The sequence below is a fragment of the Oncorhynchus nerka genome, linkage group LG7 (genome assembly GCF_034236695.1).
Source record: "Oncorhynchus nerka isolate Pitt River linkage group LG7, Oner_Uvic_2.0, whole genome shotgun sequence".
Classification (NCBI taxonomy): Eukaryota; Metazoa; Chordata; class Actinopteri; order Salmoniformes; family Salmonidae; genus Oncorhynchus; species Oncorhynchus nerka.
The window spans coordinates 61,160,290-61,183,313 of record NC_088402.1 but is presented as its reverse complement, the minus strand read 5'-3'; the positions used below and the strand labels follow the sequence as shown (position 1 = coordinate 61,183,313).

At 43.5% G+C, this 23,024-nt stretch overlaps 1 protein-coding gene across 4 annotated transcripts in view; it reads right to left on the bottom strand.

Moving 5' to 3' along the window:
- Nucleotides 1–7,741: 7,741 nt before the first annotated feature.
- Nucleotides 7,742–23,024, bottom strand: part of klhl17 (kelch-like family member 17) — a 35,371-nt gene continuing 20,088 nt past the window's right edge. For all 4 annotated transcript variants that reach the window (XM_029664373.2, XM_029664375.2, XM_029664374.2 and 1 more), the window contains 8 exons: nt 20,342–20,458; nt 19,957–20,170; nt 17,022–17,166; nt 14,151–14,318; nt 13,914–14,002; nt 9,422–9,495; nt 8,876–9,057; nt 7,742–8,004 (listed from right to left, as the gene is read on the bottom strand). In XM_029664373.2, coding sequence (XP_029520233.1) covers nt 7,776–8,004; nt 8,876–9,057; nt 9,422–9,495; nt 13,914–14,002; nt 14,151–14,318; nt 17,022–17,166; nt 19,957–20,170; nt 20,342–20,458 — 1,218 coding nt within the window. In that variant the 3' untranslated portion in view covers nt 7,742–7,775. The remainder of the gene's footprint in view (nt 8,005–8,875; nt 9,058–9,421; nt 9,496–13,913; nt 14,003–14,150; nt 14,319–17,021; nt 17,167–19,956; nt 20,171–20,341; nt 20,459–23,024) is intronic.

The following is a 23,024-nucleotide window of genomic DNA, read 5'->3' as shown; positions in this document are numbered from 1 at the left end:
GATGAGAATGGGGAGCAGGTAGTCCACAATGATCTCCTTGGTCTTGATCACGTTGAGAGAGAGGTTGTTGTCTTGGCACCACATGGCCAGGTCTCTTACCTCCTCCCTATATGCTGTCTCGTCGTTGTTGGTGATCAGGCTGTTGTGTCATCGGCAAACTTAATGATGGTGTTGGAGTTGTGCCAGATCGTGCAGTCATAAGTGAACAGGGAGTACAGGAGGGGACTGAGCATGCACCCCTGAGGGGCCCCTGTGTTAAGAATCAGCGTGGTGGATGTGTTGTTACCTACCCTTACCACCTGGGGGCGGTCCATCAGGAAGTCCAGGATCCAGTTGTAGAGGGAGGTGTTTAGTCCCACGGTCCTTAGCTTAGTGATGAGCTTTGAGGGCACTTTTGTGTTGAACTCTGAGCTATAGTCAATGAACAGCATTCTCATGTAGGTGTTCCTCTTGTCCAGGTGGGAGAGGGCAGTGCAATAGAGATTGTGTCATCTGTTGATCTGTTGGGGCGGTATGCGAATTGGAGAGGGTCCAGGGTATCTGGGATGATTGTGTTTATGTGAGCCATGACCAGCCTTTCAAAGCATTTCATGGCTACAGACGTGAGTGCTAGAAGGCAATATTCATTTAGACAGATTACCTTTTGGGCACAGGAACTGTGGTGGTCTGCTTGAATCATGTATGTATGTATGTATGTATTACAACCTGGGTCAGGGAGAGGTTAAAGACAAAACAATGTCAGTGAAGACCATTGCCAGCTGGTCAGCGCATGCTCTGAGTACGCGTCCTGGTAATCTGTCTGGCCCTGCGGCCTTGTGAATGTTAACCTGTTTAAAGGTCTTACATCGGCTACGGATAGCGAGATCACACAGTCATGTTCCCACATCGGTTTTCGGAGATTGATGACTCATTACTTATTCAACATACTTTCGTATATAGTGTATGTGGACCCCCCTTCAAATGAGTGGATTCAGCTATTTCAGCCACATGTTGCTGACAGGTGTATAAAATTGAGCACACAGCCATCTCCATAGACAAACATTGGCAGGAGAATGGCCTTACTGAAGTGCTCAGTGACATTCAACGTGGCACCATCATAGAATGCCACCTTTCCAACAGGTCAGTTCGTCAAATTTCTGTCCTGCTAGAGCTGCCCTGGCCAATTGTAAGTGCTGTTATGTGAAGTGAAAATGTCTAAGAGCCACAACTGCTCAGCCACGAAGTGGTAGGCCACACAAGCTCACAAAATTGGACCGCCGAGTGCTGAAGTGCGTAGCGTGTAAAAATCATCTGTCCTGGGTTGCAACACTCACTAGCAAGTTCCAAACTGCCTCTGGAAGCAACGTCAGCACAAGAACTGTTCGTTAGGAGCTTCATGAAATGGGTTTCCATGGCCAAACAGCCGGACACAAGCCTAAGATCACCATGTGCAATGCTAAGCTTCAGCTGGAGTGGTATAAAGCTTGTGATGAATTACAACATCCAGCATCCGACGGACAAGTCTGGGTTTGGCACTATTTTTCATGGTTCGGGCTAGGCCCATTAGTTCCAGGGAAGGGAAATCTTAAAGCTTATGCATACAATGACATTCTAGATGATTCTGTGATTCCGACTTTGTGGCAACAGTTTGGGAAGGCCCTTTCTGGTTTCAGTATGACAATGCCCCCATGAACAAAGCGAGGTCCATACAGAAATGGTTTGTCGATCAGTGTGGAAGAACTTGACTGACCTGCACAGAGCCCTGACCTCAACCCCATCAAACACCTTTGAGATGGATTGGAACGCTGACTGCGAGCCAGGCCTTATCGCCCAGCATCAGTGCCCAGCCTCACTAATGCTTGTGGCTGAATGGAAGCAAGTCCCCGCAGCAATGTTCCAACATCTACTGGAAATCCTGAAATCCTGCAGCAAAGGGGGACCAACTCCATATCAATGCCCACGAATTTGGAATGAGATGTTCGTCAAGCACATACTTTTAGTTATGTAGTGTAGTGTATCATGTAGTGTATCAAATAACCAACAACCAATTTCACGACTTTACATCATTTTGTTTCAAGCGGTTTAATCCACCCAAACCTAGTCATGCTGCCACATCTTTTTCAGAAAACATCAAACAACCAATATTTACTTCAGTCTGGTTTTAGACCCCATCATAGCACTAAGACTGCACTCACGAAGGTGGTAAATGTTGTTTTAATGGCGTCAGACCAAGGCTCTGCATCTGTGCTCGTGCTCCTAGACCTTAGTGCTGCTTTTGACCTAAAGCAATCACCACATTCTTTTGGAGAGATTAGAAACTCGAACTGGTCGACACAGACAAGTTCTTGCCTGGTTTAGATGTTAGAAAGATATCATTTAGTCTCTGTGGATAGTTTGTCCTCTAAATCAATTGTACGTTTCAGTGTTCCTCAAGGTTGTTTTAGGAACACTTTTGTTTTCACTACATATTCTACCTCTTGGCGATGTCATTTGGAAACACAATGTCAACATTCACTGCTATGTGGATGACACACAGCTGTACATTTCGATGAGACCCCAAAATTGGCTACCCTGGAAGCCTGTGTTTCAGACATAAGGAAGTGGATGATGGCAAATGTTTTACTTTTAAAGTCGGCCAAAACAGAGATGCTAGTTATAGGTCCCAAGAAACAAAGAGTTCTGCTGTTGGATCTGACAATTCATCTGGATGGTTGACAGTCGTCTCAAATAAAACTGTGAAGGACCTCGGCGTTACTCTGGACCCCGATCTCTCTTTTGACGAACAAGAATATTTCAAGGACAGCTTTTTTCCATCTTCATAACATTGCAAAAAATCGTAACCTTTTTATCAAAAAATGATGCAAAAAAACGAATCCATGCCTTTGTCGCTTCTAGATTAGGCTGTTATGCTCTACTCTCCGGCTATCCGGATAAAGTACTAAATAAACTTCAGTTAGTGCTAAACACTGCTGCTAGAATCCAGACTAGAATCCCAAATTTTATCATATTACTCCAGTGCTATTCTCTCTACATTGGCTTCATATTAAGGCTAGGGCTGATTTCAAGGTTTTACTGCTAACCTACAAAGCATTATATGGGCTTTCTCCTACCGATCGCTCTGATTTGGTTCTGCCGTACAAACCTACACGTACGCTATGGTTACAAGATGCAGGCCTCCTTACTGTCCCTAGAATTTCTAAGCAAACTGCTGGAGGCAGGGCTTTCTCCTATAGAGCTCAATTTTTATGGAAAGGTCTGCCTATCCATGTGAGAGACGCAGACTCGGTCTCATCCTTTACGTCATTACTGAAGACTCATCTCTTCAGTAGGTCCTATGATTGAGTGTAGGTTGGCCCAGGAGTGCAAAGGTGAACGGCAAGGCACTGGAGCGACGAACCACCCTGGCTGTCTCTGCCTAGCAGGCTCCACTGGGATTCTCTGCCTCTGACCCTATTATGGAGGCTGAGTCACTGGCTTACTAGTGCTCTTCCATGCCGTCCCTAGGAGGGGTGCGTCACTTGAGTGGGTTGAGTCACAGGCGTGATCTTCCTGTCCGGTTTTCCGCCCCCTCGGGCTTGTTTCTTTGGAGGAGATCTTTGTGGGCTATACTTAGCCTTGTCTCAGGGTAGTAAGTTGGTGGTTTGTTGATATCCCTCTAGTGGTGTGGGGGCTGTGCTTTGGCAAAGTGAGTGGGATTATATCCTGCCTGGTTGGCCCTGTCCTGGCGTATTGTCGGATGGGGCCACAGTGTCCCCTGACCCACCCGTCTCAGTCTCTATGCTGCAATAGTCTATGTGCTAGTTGTGCTGCTGCTCCAGTTTCAACTGTTCTGCTTGTGGCTAGGGAACCCTGACCTGTTCACCGAACGTGCTACCTTGTCCCGGAACTGCGGTTTTTCGACTCTCTTTACCACACCGACTGTCTCAACCCCTAAATGCTCATCAATGAAATACCAACTGACATTTACTCCTGAGGTGCTGACCTGTTGCACCCTCTACAACCACGGATTATTATTTGACCCTGCTGGTCATCTATGAACGATTTAATATCTTGAAGAACAAGCTGGCCTTAAATGGCCATGTACTCTTATCTCCACCCGGAACAGCCAGAAGAGGACTGGCCACCCCTCAGAGCCGGTTTCCTCTAGGTTTCTTTGTAGGTTCCTGCCTTTCTAGGGAGTTTTTCCTAGCCACTGTGCTTCTACATCTGTATTGTTTGGGGTTTTAGGCTGGGTTTCTCTATAGCGCTTTGTGACATCTGCTGATGTAAAAAGGGCTTTATAAATACATTTGATTGATTGACATTTGAATGTGGGTGACAGTGACAGGGGGCTGGGTAAAAGGTGGGTAGGGGACGGTCTCGGTCTCTGCTCCACTATGTGACTGGCTACATAGCGGTGCCTGCGAGTGTGCGCCAGGCTGTAAACTCATTAACACCCACAGGACCACAGGGAACAGAGGGCTACAGGGAAATTGACTTGTACAGACTGCAGACACATCATTTAACCCACCCTTTAAAAACTGTCCACTCTATATGCCCCCAGGAGACATGAATAGGCTTCCATTTGACTCTTTACAGCAGAAACCTCATTAACAACAGAATTCTGACACGTTGCAGTGTACCAGTTTTTCTCATGGCTAACAGTAAGCTTTATCGTTAATATTCACTGCAATGTCTGTGTATTGAGTAGATGTTGAGAGTGTGTGTGTGTGTAGAGGTTTGTGTGAGTGTACTCTGTGTGCACACGCAAAAGCAGCCACAGGTGTGCATACTATGTGACTGAGGTCATGAGGGGTAAAGTGAGAGTGCTCAGCTGTCCACTCAGATCAGTGTGAAAGGAGAGCATACTGGGACGATACTAAACGATACCGTAGTGGGCATAGCAACACACACAAACACACACACACGCTGTTAGCAACGCAACCTTCAACTGAACTTAACCCATGAACACAAAATGTTGAAAAGTAGTATTTTTGGGGGGGAAAGACGTTGAAAATACATATTTCAAACAATTTCTCACTCCAAAAAACAACCTGGGTTCTCACACCTGAAAGCCTCTTTATTTATTTTCTATACAGTGTATTGCTCCATTTCACAATAGTGCAACGTTTCTCCATACATTTTCTCGATAAATATAACATAAATAAACGATGCAGGTCACATTGAACAATAATGTGTTAACTAAAAAAGCTACAGTCACATTGACAATGCATTCAATCCGAGAATTTGGGCAATTCCTTCGTTACATTTGATTCAACTAAATGGAGGCCACGTTCTTGTGTGGAGATTTCACTCATGGTACATTATGAGCTCACACGAACCCACCGTGTAAAAATTGGCATGGAATGTTATAATGACGTCATTTTCTGGTTGTAAATAGGTTTTCTGGTTGTAGAGAAGCCTGGTTAGATACCAGATTACAACCAGCTAAATAAGTTTTTTTCTGGTCGCTAAAAAGACCTCTTAAAACAATCTGTATACAACCTGACCATGACGTCACAGAAGACATCACTGCAACCACTTTTGCGATTTGGGGACAAAATACTTCACCATTACTGGGGGGGGTTCGGTAAAAACAAAACCAGATCAACAAAATCCTTTGAAAAAAGGAAAATAAATAACTTCTCAGAAGTTTTACATTTGATCACACTGCTCTACATAGCCTATTTATTGAACCTAGCTAACTGTGACGAGTCAAAAACTAAAATTAGGACATGTTGTGGCTGACACAGCTCTTTAACCTCAGGTAAAGTATCAGTATTGAGTATGTAGAAACAGCTTCATTTCCTTAACCAATCAGCCTTTGCTTTGATGTGTGCCATTTTGTGGAACTTCCAAAGAATGGTATTATCTGATAGACGTGTTCCAGAGTATCGTTAGAGCTTAGCGTTATACTACATGTTGTCACACGTTTACTACGTAAACATTGCTGTGGTAAATTTGGATCCTTTTCAACAATACAGGAAGAGGTATGATGAGGGAAAGTACAAAATGATGAGTAAGTAACACAAAATGAAAGCACCATAAATGTTTCCACATTGACATTGTCGCAGCTAGTCTTAATTATTAAGATTAGTGTTGTGTTAATTTGCCTACACATTACTTGAACCTTCTGCTCTTTAGCCATTTCAAAGCTGTCATGATCGTGATACCACTATGTGTTTATGAATGATAATGATCTATACAATGGATTGGGGTCTTCTAATTAGCTAGCGGACAAGCAAGCTTGCATACCATAGCCTTCCATACAACCATATTGGACATCAGTTGCCATAACTACTAATGACATCGGTTGTGAAATACATGTGGCAGTGACAAGGCTACTTTTGAAAAATATTTAACATTTTCAGTCAAGGTACCAACCGGCAAAATAATAAACACTGCATGAACAAAATAAACCTCTTTCTTTTAACCGTTGTCCTTTACAAATAATAAAGATATTTCAGTTGACCTCTGCCCGTCTTCAAAAAGTGTCTCAGAGTAGGAATGCTGATCTAGGATCAGTTAATCCTTTTAAATCATTATGAATAAGGGGGAACCTAGATCAGCATTCCTACCCTGAGACACTTTATGAATACGGGCCCTGATATCTTCATCAATCCTTCACTCTGATATACTCAACGCTCAAACCGGACAACTTCCCACTTTTGACATCCTCTCGGACACACTTCCATCAATGATATGCACGACGTTAACACAACAAAGTCAAAATAATACGGCACTCGAGTCGTAGCAGTGGTACATTTGCTTTTCACAAAGCATCTTTGAAATTGTCGGAATATATTAGCTATATATATATATATATATATATATTTTTTTTACATTTAATAAATATTTCAACATCATATTATCTGTTCTTATATATTTTTTAAACAAATTAAACAAATTTATAGTTTAGAGTAACGATAGATCTCGAATCAATAGCTACAATAGCTTCTTTTTTTTCTTCTTCTCCAGCTGGTTGGTTGAAGTTTTCCTTAGGTACAGATCTAGGATCAGCTTCCCCTCCTCAATACTAACCTTAACCATTTAAGGGGAAATGCTGGAAAATGTCTAGGGGCAACACTCTATTACACAAGGCTCGTCCGTAGGGTAGGACGGTAAACAACATTGCCCGTTAATGCCACCTAGTGTGACACATACAGCTGCACTACTCATTTTTATTCCTGCCTGCCAGGACACAATGTCAGTAAACATGCATGGCAGAACCAGTCAATAGCTACATTCCTAAGTTAAAATCGGTTCAGAGACGGTATTGGATTGCAAATGGTGTTTTTTTCCCAACCTCTTTATCTGAGGAAAACTCTTGGGTTCTTCAATAGACTAGAAGCTGGTATCTTTACGGTAATACAGTGAGACTTCAGGGAACGAGACCAGATCCAGCAGCCCCCTCTGTGCGTTTCTCTCTCCATCTTTCACTCTTCCTCACTCGCTCTTCCCATCACCTCTTCTCCCTCTAACTGTACCCCTCCCAGTCTCTCAAGCCCTTCTCTCCACTCTCCCTCTAACTGTACCCCCTCCCACTCTCTCTCAAGCCCTTCTCTCCACTCTCCCTCTAACTGTACCCCTCCCACTCTCTCTCAAGCCATTTTCTCCACTCTCCCTCAAACTGTACCCCTCCCACTCTCTCTCAAGCCATTTTCTCCACTCTCCCTCTCGCTACCTGATTCAAGTATATGCATCCTCTCACTCCCTCCTCTTCACACAGAGCAGTTGCGTCTCTTGCTGGGGCCTGGCTGTGCGGTGGCAACCAAGGCCGAGGTTGAGGCTGAGGTCAGCCAGAGCTTAGCCCCGTGTCAAAGGCTGGTGGAGGACACAGAGAGTGTGGGCGATGAAGGCGGCGGGAAGTTGAGCAGCTCTAGGACGGCCACCCCCACACTGCTGCGCCGCGTGAACATGCAGGAGGCCGCCACCCACTTGTTGCTGCGCGGGTTGTACTTCTCAATGGAGTTGAGGCTGGAGCTGCCGTCGTTGCCGCCCACCGCGTACAGCCAGCCGTCCATAGCCACCAGGTCGTGGGTACTCCTGCGGGAGGACAGGACAACATGCAGACTCAGTAGTAGCTCAGGCATACCGCAAAGACTAACAGCTAAAAGCAGCGGGTGTGTTAGCGATCACCTGCTGGGTGTCGACAAACAGTGATCCAACATGTAGAATTGTTCTGTGGTCAGAGGTGATAGGATGGCAACCCACTTTTTCCCTATTGGTTCCATTGCAACAGGCAAGCTCAATCAAGCACCGTGTTTCAAATGAACTCAGATAGTATTTTAACCCAGTAGGTGGCCATTCATTAACATTAACTGATCAATTAACTACTAGGCAGAAAAGAAAACCAAAACAACTTCCCTGACTAGCCTGTTGCTAAAGACTGAGCTCACTGCAGTGTAAATGGAGGCCTGGGGCATATTCATTACTGCACAACGCAACAAAATGTTTTGTAACGGAAAGCGAAAAAAGGTGTTTCTTCTGTACAAACTAAGGTAGGTCCCTCCTTTGCTTCCATTTGGTTCCTATTGAATATGACTCTGCTGAGACCAGATCAGGCTCTAGATAAATATGAGCCATACTACTGATTACAGCAATTGTTTATTTATAGGGCCGGGAGCATCCACTGTTGTCAGGTTCCCTGCTCAAATCTCCCATTGTGTGCATGTTTGTGTGTGAGTGAGAAACTAATTTAATTTGAATCTTCAAGTCCTGGTCTCTGAGGCCCATTGTGTATGCCTGTTCCTCCAGAAACTCAGATAATTTGCTGAGCAAGGGCTGGAATGAAGGAATGAAAACCTGAAACCAGCCATTTATGAGGAGCGAGAAGGCTCTATGCATGCATTGACTATGCAGTTAGTTATAGCTACAGGTGATTGGTAGTAATTGTGACGTGTCTGGCGGTGCCCACCTGCGGATGTTCATGGGCGCCACGCCCTCCCAGGCATTGGTCTTGGGATTGAATCGCTCCACCGAGTTTAGGCAGCTGGTGCCATCGTTGCCCCCGGCGACATAGAGCATGCCCTCCAGCACGGCCACCCCGGCACTGCTGCGTCGACTTAGCATATTGGCGATGGCTGTCCATGCGTTACTCTGTTCCGAACCAATCAGAGGGTTGTTGGTCAGTTTTGAGCAACTTATCAGTGCTGGTTGAGGTTGAACTCAAAACTTAGCTTCTCCTTTTTGATCTGGGCAGAAGTTCAGCTTCATGGTCCGGTTTTAACCAGATTAAGCCTACTCATGGACTTTAAATATAGCCTGGTGGAACAAGCCTGATCACTATGTTCACCATTCTACTTAACTGAATGGTGAACGCAGTGATCAAATTCGTTCCACCAGGCTACTGAAAACCATGCCTAGTTGAGATTCTTCTATAGGCTTAATCTGGGTCCAGGAAACTGGCCCAATGTCTTAATGTGCATATAGATAGAGATCTGTCTGTTTGTTTGTTTATTACCTGTGGTTCATATTTTTCCACTGTTGCTAGGTGTGAGGAGCTATCATATCCTCCTACTGCATACAGACTGCCATCTAGAGAGAGAGAGGGGGGAGAAAGATAGAGGGAGGGAGTGAGGGAGGGAGGGAGCGAAAAAGAGCGCCAAAGAGTGAGAGTGCTGTGACAATAAGCTCAAAACTCTACATATCAGCTCGCAAATATAAAATATGTTTGATGTGGCCCATATTTACTAGGAAGCGAGTAGTAGGCCAGGGATGGCCATATTTGATGGGAGTGGGGGCCACAAAAAATTTGAACTCATCATGAGGGGCCGCAGTGGCTCGTGGGTCTGCCTACCCACATCCATACCCATACATGCAGTCAGACCATACATGCAGTCATACATGCAGTTTAGGGCCCCTAAGCGAAATTTAGTTGTGGGGCACTCCCCACTTCGTGAGCAAAACATTTTAGCGGTCCCCTCTAGACAGCAAATAGATGTTTAAGAGATCATTTCCTACAATTCTATTCATTTTGCCATGAGGCGGAGACAAATGTTTGCAGTTTTTAACATGACATCTTTTGATCAATAGGGGGGGCCCCCGGTCAGTAATTCGACCATGATTACTACAAGTTAAGCAGAAAGTTTAGATAGCCAGCTAAAAATGTTCGCTGAAATGGGCTAAATGAATGACTGTCAGTTATTGACATAACACAAGAACTGCTGATGCACAAGCACATTTTAAAATTGCACCATGTATATTCCATTGATGTCTAATATTAAAGTCTCAAGGTATTGCTCGTCTGAGGTAGAGAACCTTATGATAAGTTGTCGCCCACACTATCTACCAAAAGAGTTCTCATCTGTATTATTCGTAGCCGTCTATTTACCACCAGACCGCTCTCAAACAACTCTATAAGGCTATAAGCAAAAAAGAAAATGCTCTCCCAAAAGTGGCGCTCCTAGTGGCCGGGGACTTTAATGCAGGCAAACTTAAATCAGTTTTACCAAATTTTTACCAGCATGTCACATGTGCAATAAGGGGGAAGAAATCCTAGACCACCTTTACTCCACACACAGAGATGCATACAAAGCTCTCCCCCGCCTTCCATTTGGCAAATCTGACCACAATTCTATCCTCCTGATTCCTGCTTACAAACAAAAACTAAAGCAGGAAATACCAGTGACTCACTCAATACGGAAGTCGTCAGATGATGCAGATGCTACACTACAGGACTGTTTTGCTAGCACAGACTGGAATATGTTCCGGGATTCAGCCAATGGCATTGAGGAATACACCAACCAGTCATTGGCTTCATCAATAAGTGCATCGATGACGTCGTCCCCACAGTGACTGTACGTACATATCCCAACCAGAAGCCATGGATTACATGCAACATCCGCATCGAGCTAAAGGCTAGAGCTGCCACTTTCAAGGAGCGGGAGACTAATCCGGACGCTCAAACAAGCAAAGCGTCAATACACGATTAAGATTGAATCTTACTACACCGGCTCTGACGCTCGTCGGATGTGACAGGGCTTGAAAACTATTACGGACTACAAAGGGAAACCCAGACGCGAGCTGCCCAGTGAAGCGAGCCTAGCAGAGGAGCCAAATGCCTTTTATGCTCGCTTCGAGGCAAGCAACACCGAAGCATGCATGAGAGCACCAGCTGTTCTGGATGACTGTGTGATAACGCTCTCGGTAGCCGATGTGAACAAAACCTTTAACTTCTTATGGCTTGGGGGCAGTATTTCGACGTCTGGATGAGAAGCGTGCCCAAAGTAAACTGCCTGTTACTCAGGCCCAGAAGCTAGGATATGCATATAATTGGTAGATTTGGATAGAAATCACTCTCAAGTTTCCAAACCTGTTAAAATGATGTCTGTGAGTATAACAGAACTGATATGGCAGGCGAAAACCTGAGGAAAATCCATCCAGGAAGTGGGATTCTTTTGATGTGGGTATTTTCAATTGAATGCCTATAGAGTATCTAATGGGTTAGGACCCAGATTGAAGTTCCTTTGGCTTCCACTAGATGGCAACAGTCTTAAAACATTGTTTCAGGCTTGTTTTCTGAAAAATGAAGAAGAATGAGACCTTTCTGTCAGTGGACTGAGGAAGAATGCAGAGCTGGTTTCGTTGTTTTTCCTTTCTATTGTATACGCTATTGTCCAGTTGAAATATTATCGATTATTTAGGCAATTGACAACCTGAGGATTAAATACAAACATCGCTTGACATGTTGACGGACTTTACCGATACTATAAGGATGTATTTGTCTGCATGTTTTGACCGCCTTTGAACCAGTGGATTACTGAACAAAACGCGCCAACAAAAACAGAGTTTTGGGATATAAAGAGGGACTTTATCGAACAAAACAAGCATTTATTGTGTAGCTGGGACTCTTGTGACTGCAACCATATGAAGATCTTCAAAGGTAAGTGATTAATTTTATCGCTATTTCTGAATTTTGTCATTCCTTTACTTGGATGTAAAATGTTTGTATGCTTTTGTAAGCAGGGCGCTGTCCTCAGATAATCGCATGGTATGCTTTCGCCGTAGAGCCTTTTTGAAATCTGACAAAGCGGCTGGATTAACAATAAATTAATCTTTTGTATATTTTATGAATATTTATTATGACTATTTTTTAATTTGGCACTCTGCAATTTCACCAGATGTTGTCGAGATGGGTCGCTAGCAGAACGCCTGCGCCAGAAAGGTTAAACAGGTCAACATTCACAAAGCCGCAGGGCCAGACGGATTACCAGGACGTGTACTCAAAGCATGCGCGGACCAACTGTCAAGTGTCTTCACTGACAATTTTAACCTCTCTCTGACCGAGTCTGTAATACCTACGTTTCAAGCAGACCACCATAGTCCCTGTGCCAAGGTAACCTGCCTAAATGATTACGGCCCCGTGGGACTCACTTCGATAGCCATGAAGTGCTTTGAAAGGCTGGTCATGGCTCACATCAACAGCATCCTCCCGGACACCCTAGACCAACTCCAATTTGCATACCACCCCATCAAATCCACAGATGATCTGAATCACACTCCACACTGCCCTCTCCCACCTGGACAAAACACTGATGTGAGAATGCTGTTCATCGACTACAGCTCAGTGTTCAACACCATAGTGCCCTCAAAGCTCATCGCTAAGCTAAGGACCCTTGGACTAAACACCTCCCTCTGCAACTGGATTTCCTGACGGCCACCCCCAGGTGGTAAGAGTAGGCAACAAAAAGTCTCCCACGCTGATCCTTAACACTGGGGCTCCTCAGGAGTGTGTACTTAGTCCCCTCCTGTATTCCCTGTTCACCCACGACTGCGTGGCCAAACACGACTACAACACCATCATTAGGTTTCCTGACGACACAACAGTGGTAGACCTGATCACCGGCAACGATGAGACGGCTTATAGGGAGGTGGTCAGAGAACTGGCAGTGTGGTGCCAGGACAACAACCTCTCCCTCAATGTGAGCAAGACAAAGGAGCTGATCGTGGACTACAGGAGAAGGTGCGCCGAACAGGCCCCCATTAACATCGACGGGGCTGTAGTGGAGCAGGTCGGGAGGTTCAAGTTCCTTGGTGTCCACATAACCAACAAACTATCATGGTTCAAACATACCAAGACAGTTGTGAAGAGGGCACAACAAAACCTTTTCCCCATCAGGAGACTGAAAAGATTTGGCATGGGCCCCCAGATCCTCAAAAGGTTCTACAGCTGCACCAACGAGAGCATCCTGACCGGTTGCATCACCGCCTGGTATGGCAACTGCTCGGCAACTTACCGTCAGGCGCTACAGAGGGTAGTGCGAACAGCCCAGTACATCACTGGGGCCAAGCTTCCTGCCATACAGGACCTATATAATTGGCTGTGTCAGAGGAAAGCACATAAAATTGTCAGACACTCCAGTCACCCAAGTTATAGACTGTTTTCTCTGCTAGCGCACGGCAAGCAGTAACGGAGTGCCAAGTCTCGCACCAAAAGGCTCCTCAACAGCTTCTACCACCAAGCAATTAGACTGCTGAACAATTCATAAAAATCGCCACCGGACAATTTACATTGACCCCCCCCTCTTGTACACTGCTGCTACTCGCTGTTTGTTTGTTACCTATGCATAGTCACTTCGCCCGCACCTACATGTACAGATTACCTCAACTAGCCTGTACCCATGAACACTTATTTTAGCCTACTTGGTAAATATTTTCTTCTTCTTGAACTGCACTGTTGGTTAAGGGCTTGCAAGTACGCATTTCACAAGTCTACACTTGTTGTATTCGGCGCATATGGCAAATAAAGTTTGATTTGATTTTGATTTGATTATTCTAACTGTCAACAGTAAATTGAGACCCCGACTGAGTTCCCCCCCAAAAAATGATCAGCGGCCCTACAAAAGAGGGACGGCACACCAGTTGCCCATCCCTGCTCTAGGCTAACATACAGTAAGTATATCCTTTCTCAATAGATTACATAATCACACAAGAGGTGGACAACACTTGCTCACCTAGAGTGGCCACACGGACGTATCTCCTTCGGGTGCTCATGGCAGCGATGGAGGTCCAGGTACTGGTGAGAGGGTCGTACCGCTCTGCACTGTTGGGGTGGAGGGGGGCATTCATTATATACAAATGTCATCTCAGTATTTGCATCCGTGACGGTCAGAATCTGTTGTGACAAAGCTCAAAAGTAGTCCATCATTTTGAACACATGGCTCATAATTATCTATATATTTTTTATGTACCTGTTGAGACAGGAAGCTCCGTCGTAACCACCGGCGGCGTACAGGAGGCCGTGCAACACTGCCACGCCCAAACAGCTCCGTCGCGTCCCCATTGAAACCTCAGGCTGCCAGGAGTTGGTGACAGGGTCGTAGGACTCCACTGTGGCCAAATCTGAGGTGCCGTCATACCTGAGGGAGACCAGAGTATATCAGAAAGAGAAGTGTATCGAAGCCAGGTGTGGGCCACTGGTGGCCCGCGGATCTGTCAGACTCTCAACTTAAGAGTCTCAACTGTTGAGAGTTAGAATAATAGAATACACAAGGTGCCCTTTTGAAAATTGGCTGTGCATCAGCAGTCAATCAATTAGCCCATGTCAGCAAAACATGTTTTAGAGTTAGTCTAGCTATCGAAACTTAAACTAGTAAGCATGGTCGAATAACCGACCAGGGTGGGGCCCATTGATTATCAGTCATCATATTAAAAACTGCTAACATTTGCTCCACCCTATGGCAAAATGTGTAGAATTGCAGGAAATTAGCTGTAAAACTGCAAATTTTTCTCTCTGCCCCCTGGCAAATTGAGTAGAATTGCATGAAATGAGTTCTGAAATGGCTAAATAGCATTCTCTTCCCTGTCAAGTTGGGCCACTAAAACATTTTGCTCACAAGGTGGGGGCAGGGTATATGGATGTTATATACAGACCCACGAGCCACTGTGGCCCCTCATGATGAGTTCTGTTTTTTGGTGGCCCCACCCCCATCAAAGTTGCCCATCCTCTGTCGCTAGGGTCTGGGCACATATTCACAAAGGGTATCAGAATAGAAGTGCTGATCGAGGATCAGTTTTGCTTTTTCATCATATAGAATAAGATGGAGGGGGGCTGATCCTAGATCAGCACTCCTGGTCTGAGACCCTTTGTGAATAAGGGGCCTAGTTCCGCTTTAGGTTTCTTCCTTTAATCTCATCTCAAAAGGAGGGTTTCTTTGTTAAGCAAGTCTTCACAACTGTACTGTGTTAACAGTTACATTCAAGAAACTTTCTTTAAATAAAATACATTTGAATTAATTTATTATCTGTTTATCTATTTGACAGGGTAGATGTGCAGGAGTTTCTCATCTAGCTAATTTCCACCAGTAGCACCTGGATAAAACGTTGCCATTGCAGACAATGAGAGTAGTGCATCAGATACTATTTTGTTCCATCTTTCTCTTGATTTACAAAGGCATCTGTTTTGTTTCCCTCCCGGGTAGAGAAGACGTGCCTTGGCTTCAAAAGTCGGAATTTGCATAATTACACTTGAGGGGACCGCTAATATTAGTCTTCCAACAGTTTCCTCCTACCACAGTTAACTGTTAATCTTATTATACCAAATGCCAATAATTCAATGTGTTTGCTTGAATGAGAAATTGGATTACAATATACTGTATCTTCCCTAATCCTAGTTTCTCTTTCAGACAGATTGCAAACTTGATAACACTTTACTTAACACCCAGCGTCATAAAATGTTGGGTCACGGTCATAACAGCTGACACATATACTCCAAAACATGCATCCTGTTTGCAATAAGGCACTAAAGTAAAACTGCAAAAAATGTGGCAAAGAAATTAACTTTATATCCTGAATACAAAGCGTTATGTTATATTTGGGGAAAATCTAACAACACATCACTGAGTACCACTATCTATACTTTAAGGCATAGTGGTGGCTGCATCATGTTATGGGAATGCTCATCATCAGTAGTGAGATTTTTGGGATAAAAAGAAAAAGAATAAAGCTAAGAAAAGGCAATATCCTTGAGGAAAGCCTCGTTCAATCTGCTTTCCACCAGACACTGGGAGATTAATTCAACTTCCAGCAGGACAATAACCTAAAACACATACATATACACTGGAGTTGCTTACCAAGATGACATTGAATGCTCCGGAGTGGCCTAGTTACAGTTTTGACTTAAAATGGCTGCCTAGCAATGTTCAACAACCAACTTAACCTGTTATAATATGGTCATAACACTGTCATGACACATATGTAGACCTGTATTTTATGGCTGGTTATGACACTTACAGAAATGTCAAAGCCCACAAAAGGCAAAACATTCCATTACACCATAAACATACTGTTGACACAACATATGTTATATATATTTTTTAAAGTAAATTGACCATGTTAAATTATCATTGTGATTGCACACACATTGATGTCAGACAATCACCTACCCCAATGCTGTTGCAGATAACTGGGATGAATGCAGGATCAGATTTCAGAAGGATAAGACACCCTCTTTTTGACTGATGACTGACATAAGGGCATGTACGTGATAGGCCTATCTGGCTTATATGATCATGATGGTCATAATGCTTCTTGACAGTGTCATAAAGTGTATTCTCTACAAGTTATTTAAAATATGATGAAAAAAACATGACCGTAAAGAATTCAATACAACAAAAACAAAGGATTTAAGAGACAAACTTATAAACGAAAACAAACTTCTTGGCAGGAAAAAATGAATTTGAAAAAAAATGTGGGTTGACACTTATGTAGGTGTCATAATCAGCCATAAAAATAACACAATATATGTCACAACAGGTAGAAATACATGGGTCATGACAGTGTTATGACCATATGACAGGTTATGACAAGTTATGTCAGCTGTTATGACATTGCTATGATGGTTATGACCATGGCATAACGTGTTAGGACACTGGGAGTCATGTAAAGTGTTAACGTAAACTTAACCGAGCTATCTAGCATAATTAACACGAGTGTACTCTTCCAGTGTTGAGGATGGTTCCATATCGAAGCCATAACTAATGTTGTGCTAGCTAGCACAACATGATACCCGAATCCAAACCATATAGAGGTAAAAAAAATGGTCTGATGAGGTCATTTATTACCCTCCCACAGCGTACAGCTTGTTGCCAATGGCCGCCACGCCCACACGTGCCCGCCGAGTGGACATGGATGCCACCATGTGCCATCGGTCAGTCCGCGTGTCGTAGGCCTCGCAGTCACCGTGGATAGCAAACAGACTGCCGCCCCCTGGGCAAAACACAGACAAAAATAACGTCATCTAAATATCTGAAGCGGCCATTTAAATACACTATATATTTTTTTAAAAGTATCTGGACACCCCTTCAAATGAATGGATTCGGTTATTTCAGCCACACCCGTTGCGGACAGGTGTATAAAATCAAGCAAACAGCCATGCAATCTCCATTGGTAGTAGAATGGCCTTACTGAAGAGCTCAGTGACTTTTAACGTGGCACCGTCATAGGATGCTACCTTTCCAGCAAGTCAGTTTGTCAAATTTCTGCCGTGCTGGAGCTGCCCCGGTAAACTGTAATTGATGTTATTGTGAATTGGAAATGTCTAGAAACAACAACGGCTCAGCCGCGAAGTGGTAGGCCACACCAGCTCATAGAACAGGCCCGCCGAGTGCTGAAGCGTGTAGCCGTGCAAAAATTGTCTGTCCTCTGTTGCATGCAATGTTTGACGAGCAGGTGTCCACATACTTTTGGTCATGTAGTGTATCTATAGATATATGGGTATTAAAACACAGTGGCCAACATTTGTCTTTTTACAGGTTCAATGCCCTTAAAAAAATACACTAATATTTCTAGACATGGTAAGCGCCAAACGTCTTTAGAATAATTGCTGCATCCAACCAATTTCAAATGTAATGTTTGAAAATGTAATGTTTTATGTATCTGTGAATATGTTAGCTTTTAACCAAGGGCCAAATTCAGGATCCCTGTTTCCTAATGGCACTCTACAGATTCAGAAATTAAAGAATGTGTATTTGTTTGGATTGTATAATATGTATGTATGTATGTATGTATGTATGTATGTATGTATGCATGTTGCCTTCAGAAGATATTCACACCTCTTGACTTTTTCGACATTTTGTTGTTACAGCCTGAATGTATTACATTGAGAATGTGTCACTGATCTACACACAATACCCCATAATGTTACTGATCTACACACACTACCCAATAATGTTACTGATTTACACACAATACCCAATAATGTTACTGATTTACACACAATACCCAATAATGTTATTGATTTACACACAATACCCCATAATGTCACTGATCTACACACAATACTCCATAATGTCACTGGCCTACACACAATACCACATAATGTCACTGATCTACACACACAATACCCCATAATGTCACTGGCCTACACACAATACCCCATAATGTCACTGGCCTACACACAATACCACATAATGTCACTGATCTACACACACAATACCCCATAATGTCACTGGCCTACACACAATACCCCATTATGTCACTGGCCTACACACAATACCCCATTATGTCACTGGCCTACACACAATACCCCATAATGCCAAGGTATAATTATGTTTTTACACATTTTTTGAAATGTATAAAAAATGAAAAGCTTAAATGTCTTGAGTCAATAAATATTCAACCCCTTTGTTATGGCAAGCCTAAATAAGTTCAGGAGTAAAAATGTGCTTAACAAGTCACATAATAAGTTGCATGGACTCACTCTGTGTGCAATAATAGTGTTTAACATGAATTTGGAAATGACTACCTCATATCTGTACCCCACACATACAATGGTTCCTCAGTCGAGCAGTGAATTTCAAACAGATTCAACCACAAAGATCAGGGAGGTTTTCCAATGGTTCACAAATAAGGGCACATATAGGTAGATTTTTAAAAAAAAGAGCAGACATTGAATATCCCTTTGAACATGGTGCAGTTATTAATTACACTTTGGATTGTGTATCAATAAATTCAGTCACTACAAAGATACAGGTGCCCTTCCTAACTAAGTTGCCAGAGAGGAAGGAAACTGCTCAGGGATGTCACCATGAGGCAAATGATGACTAGAACAGTTACAGTTTAATGGCTGTGATAGGAAAACATTGTATTTACTCCACAATACATGACAGAGAGAAAAGAAGGAAGCCTGTACAGAATTCAAATATTCCAAAACATGCATCCTATTTGCAATAAAGCACTAAAGTAAAACTTCAAAAAATGTGGCAAAGAAATTAACTTTATGTTCTGAATACAAAACATTATGGTTGGGGCAAATTCAACACAACACATCACTGAGTACCACTATTTATATTTTAAAAAATGGTGGTGTCTGCAACATGTTATGGGAATGCTTATCATCAGTAGTGAGATTTTTGGGAAAAAAATAAAAAGATTAAAGCTAAACAAAGGCAATATCCTTGAGGAAAGCATGGTTCAATCTACTTTCCACCAGACACTGGGAGATTAATTCACCTTCCAGCAGGACAATAACCTAAAACACATAAATATTCACTGGAGTTGCTTACCAAGATGACATTGAATGCTCCGGAGTGGCCTAGTTAGTTTTGACTTAAATTGCTGTCTAGCAATGATCAACAACCAACTTGACAGAACTTGAAGAATTAAAAATAATAAATGGGCAAATATTGTACAATCCAGGTGTGCAAATCTCTTAAAGATTTACCCAGAAAGACTCACCGCTGTCATCGCTGCCAAAGGTGATTCTAACATGTATTGACTCAGGGGTGTGAATACTTATGTAAATTAGATATTTCTGTAATTCATTTTCAATACATTTGCTAACATTTCTAAAAACATGTTTTCAATTTAAGAGAAAAAATATATTTAATCTATTATGAATTCCAGCTGTAACAAAAAATGTGGACTACGTCAACGGGTATGAATACTTTCTGAAGGCACTGTGTGTGTGTGTGTGTGTGTGTGTGTGTGTGTGTGTGTGTGTGTGTGTGTGTGAGTGAGTGAATGTACCCTGGTGGGTAACCTCGGGGGCACACTGACCGACGGCGAAGAGCACGGGGCTGGCGCCCTCGCAGCGGCGCGGCCGGGTACGGCTGTTACTCAGCACACCCCTCTGCTCGGGCATAAGATGGTACTTGAGGGCCTCGATGAGCAGGTCCTTGCACTCAGAGTGGTGGCGCACCAGCAGCTCCGTGTCCACGTTGCTCATGAGGAAATCCCTCCGCAGCAGGGGCAGACGCACACACTTCATCAGCTAGAGTGGGAAGGGGAAGGGGGGGCAGACGCTTTTATCCAAAGCGACTTGTAGTAGTGTGCGTATACATCTTGGTACGGTGGCCTCAGCAGGAATGGACACCCACAATCCTGACGTTGTAAGCGCCAGGATTCACCAAATTAACCACACAGCTGCACGTCTAAATCTTACCCAGGGTACGTGCTGCCTGCGCCCATCTATGTCGTGTTTGACCCAGCTCAGCACGGCCCGGTATACCTCCTCTTCTGACGGTACATTCAGGTTGTCACTGGAGATCAGGTCTAATACCTTAACAGAAAGAGGGGGAGAGAGAGAGAGGGACACACTCATCACATGTGGGCCACAACAGTTTGCATGACACAAAAATAAAACATTAATTCATTCACATTTACCTTGGCATGTTCATTTTGGAATTACTTGAAAAAAGGTCAATTTCACTCCCAACTATTTTTAGAATGAGCCGAGGTAAATATGTGCATGTATATGTGCAAATTGTCATGATGAAAATGGCTATGAATCATAATCCCAGCACCACAGCGAGAGACAATGTGGTGGTGCATCTAGCCTACAGTAGGAGTTCATAACGTTTCTGTACCCATATAACTGTAGCTATGGGTAAGGGTGTGTCCTGCTATATTAGATCGTGACTATGAAGTGCGCGGGTGTACGCTTCAGTGCGTGTGTATTGCAGAGAGGCTAGCACTGTTCCTAGACTGGGGCTCGGCCGTAGTGGCCAGCTGCTGAGATCAGTCGAATAGCAGCAGCCTCAGAGGAAGAGCATCGGCTAATCCACAGGAACTACAATCCCCACAGCACAATCGAGCACAGTACAGCATAGCACAAAATGAACAGCCTCCGTTCCTCTAGGAGTATTATTGCCCTGTATCCCCCTCAACATAACACATAGGCTACTGTAGCATATACTGACACAATGTGTGTGTGTGTGTGTGTGTGCCTGTCTGACATGTGAAGTGTACCTGTCACAAGTGTGTGAGAGAAATAGCAAAAGACAGTAGCTACACAACAAATGTCTGTGTACATCAGTCATGATGACAATGTGTAGTAGAATATGACTAGGAGATCCAGTCAGAACAGTTGCCAGTCCCCTCGTCTAAAAGGAGGAAATCACGAGTTTCACAGCTCTGTGAGCTCAAAGATGCTCAGAGCAGTTGGTTAATAAATCCTACCCTGCTTGCAGAGCTCGGTGACGGGCACACGACAGCTGCAGAGAGGAATAAAAAGAGAACGAAAAGAGAGAAAGGCAATGAAACTAAAGAGATCGAGAGCGTGAGAGAGAGAGAGAGGGGAATGAGAGAGAAGCACCACAGCTGGCTACCCCGCAGCTCTGTTTCAGACGTCCCCTAGCCATTTTACTCTTGGCTAATGGACTTTGCCCAATAAAATGTCACAATGGCGCGGTTCTGAGACTTGACAATCTGGGAGAGACGTGCTGTGTTCCAACTCATGGAGGGGATCCACCCTATTCATATCGGGATTGGTTTGTTTGAGGTGAGGAGGTAAAAGTGACGTCGTCGCTCTCGTAGTTAGTGGCTACCCTATCAAAACTGTTTGATTATGTTATGTTCAGGTCATTCATTTCCCAAGCATAAGCTGTGAGGTGTTGTCGTCTCTTGGTGCAGTCCCAAGAGAGACAGGTGAGTAACATTAAGATGGTAGGGAATGAAAGAGTGTAGTGTAGAGTTCTGATCAGCTCACTCAAGACAAGTGAATGAAAGAGGATAGTGTGGTGTTCTGGTCAGGGAGAAAAACATTTTATAGCCCCCGCCTAACAGCTGGTGCTGTCACAGCTGTCACATATCCTAACCCGGTGTTCCCCAACTGGTGGCCCAGGTGACTATTTGTCCCGCCAAGTTTTCTGAGCAAAAAATATTAGAATAATAATTCAAAAGAAAAAACATTGTTGGACATAAAATACTCTAAAAACACCAGCAAATCAACTCCAAAGGAAGATTTTAATTTTGGGAATCTGTTCCAAAGTATAGTTACGCATAATAGAGAGATACAGTGGAGCTCCAGAAGTATTGGGACAGTGAAACGTGTTGTCGTCCTTTTGGCTCTGTACTCCAGGACTTGAAAGGATACAATGACTTTCATCCAAATCAGGTGAACCGTTTAGAAATGACAGCACTTTTTGTAAATAGTCTCCCTCCCCTATTTTAGGGGACCAAAAGTACTGGGACAAATTAAATAATGTGTATTAAAGTAGTCAAAAGTTTAGTATTTGGTCCCATATTCCTAGCACGCAAGGATTACATCAAGCTTGTGACTCTAAAAACTTGTTGGCTGCATTTGCTGTTCCTTTTTGTTGCATTTCAGATTATTTTGTGCCTTAAAGAAATGAATGGTAAATAACATTATTTACCATTCAAAAAAATAACACATTCATTTTGGAGTCACTTAAAACAAGAACATAATATGTTTCTAAACACTTCTACTAATGAGGATGCTACCATGATTACGGATAGTCCTGAATTAATCGCACAAATATCATAACTCCAAGACATGCTAAACTCTCACTATTACAATAACAGGGGAGGTTAGCATTTCATATCAAACCCCCAAGACATGCTAACCTCTCACCATTACAATAACAGGGGAGGTTAGCATTTCATATAAAAAACCCAAGACATGCTAACCTCTCACCATTACAATAACAGGGGAGGTTAGCATTTCATATAAAACCCCCAAGACATGCTAACCTCTCACCCATAACAGGGAGGATAGCATTTCATATCAAACCCCCAAGGGGAGGTTAGCATTTCATATAAAACCCCAAGACATGCTAACCTCTCACCATTACAATAACAGGGGAGGTTAGCATTTCATATCAAAC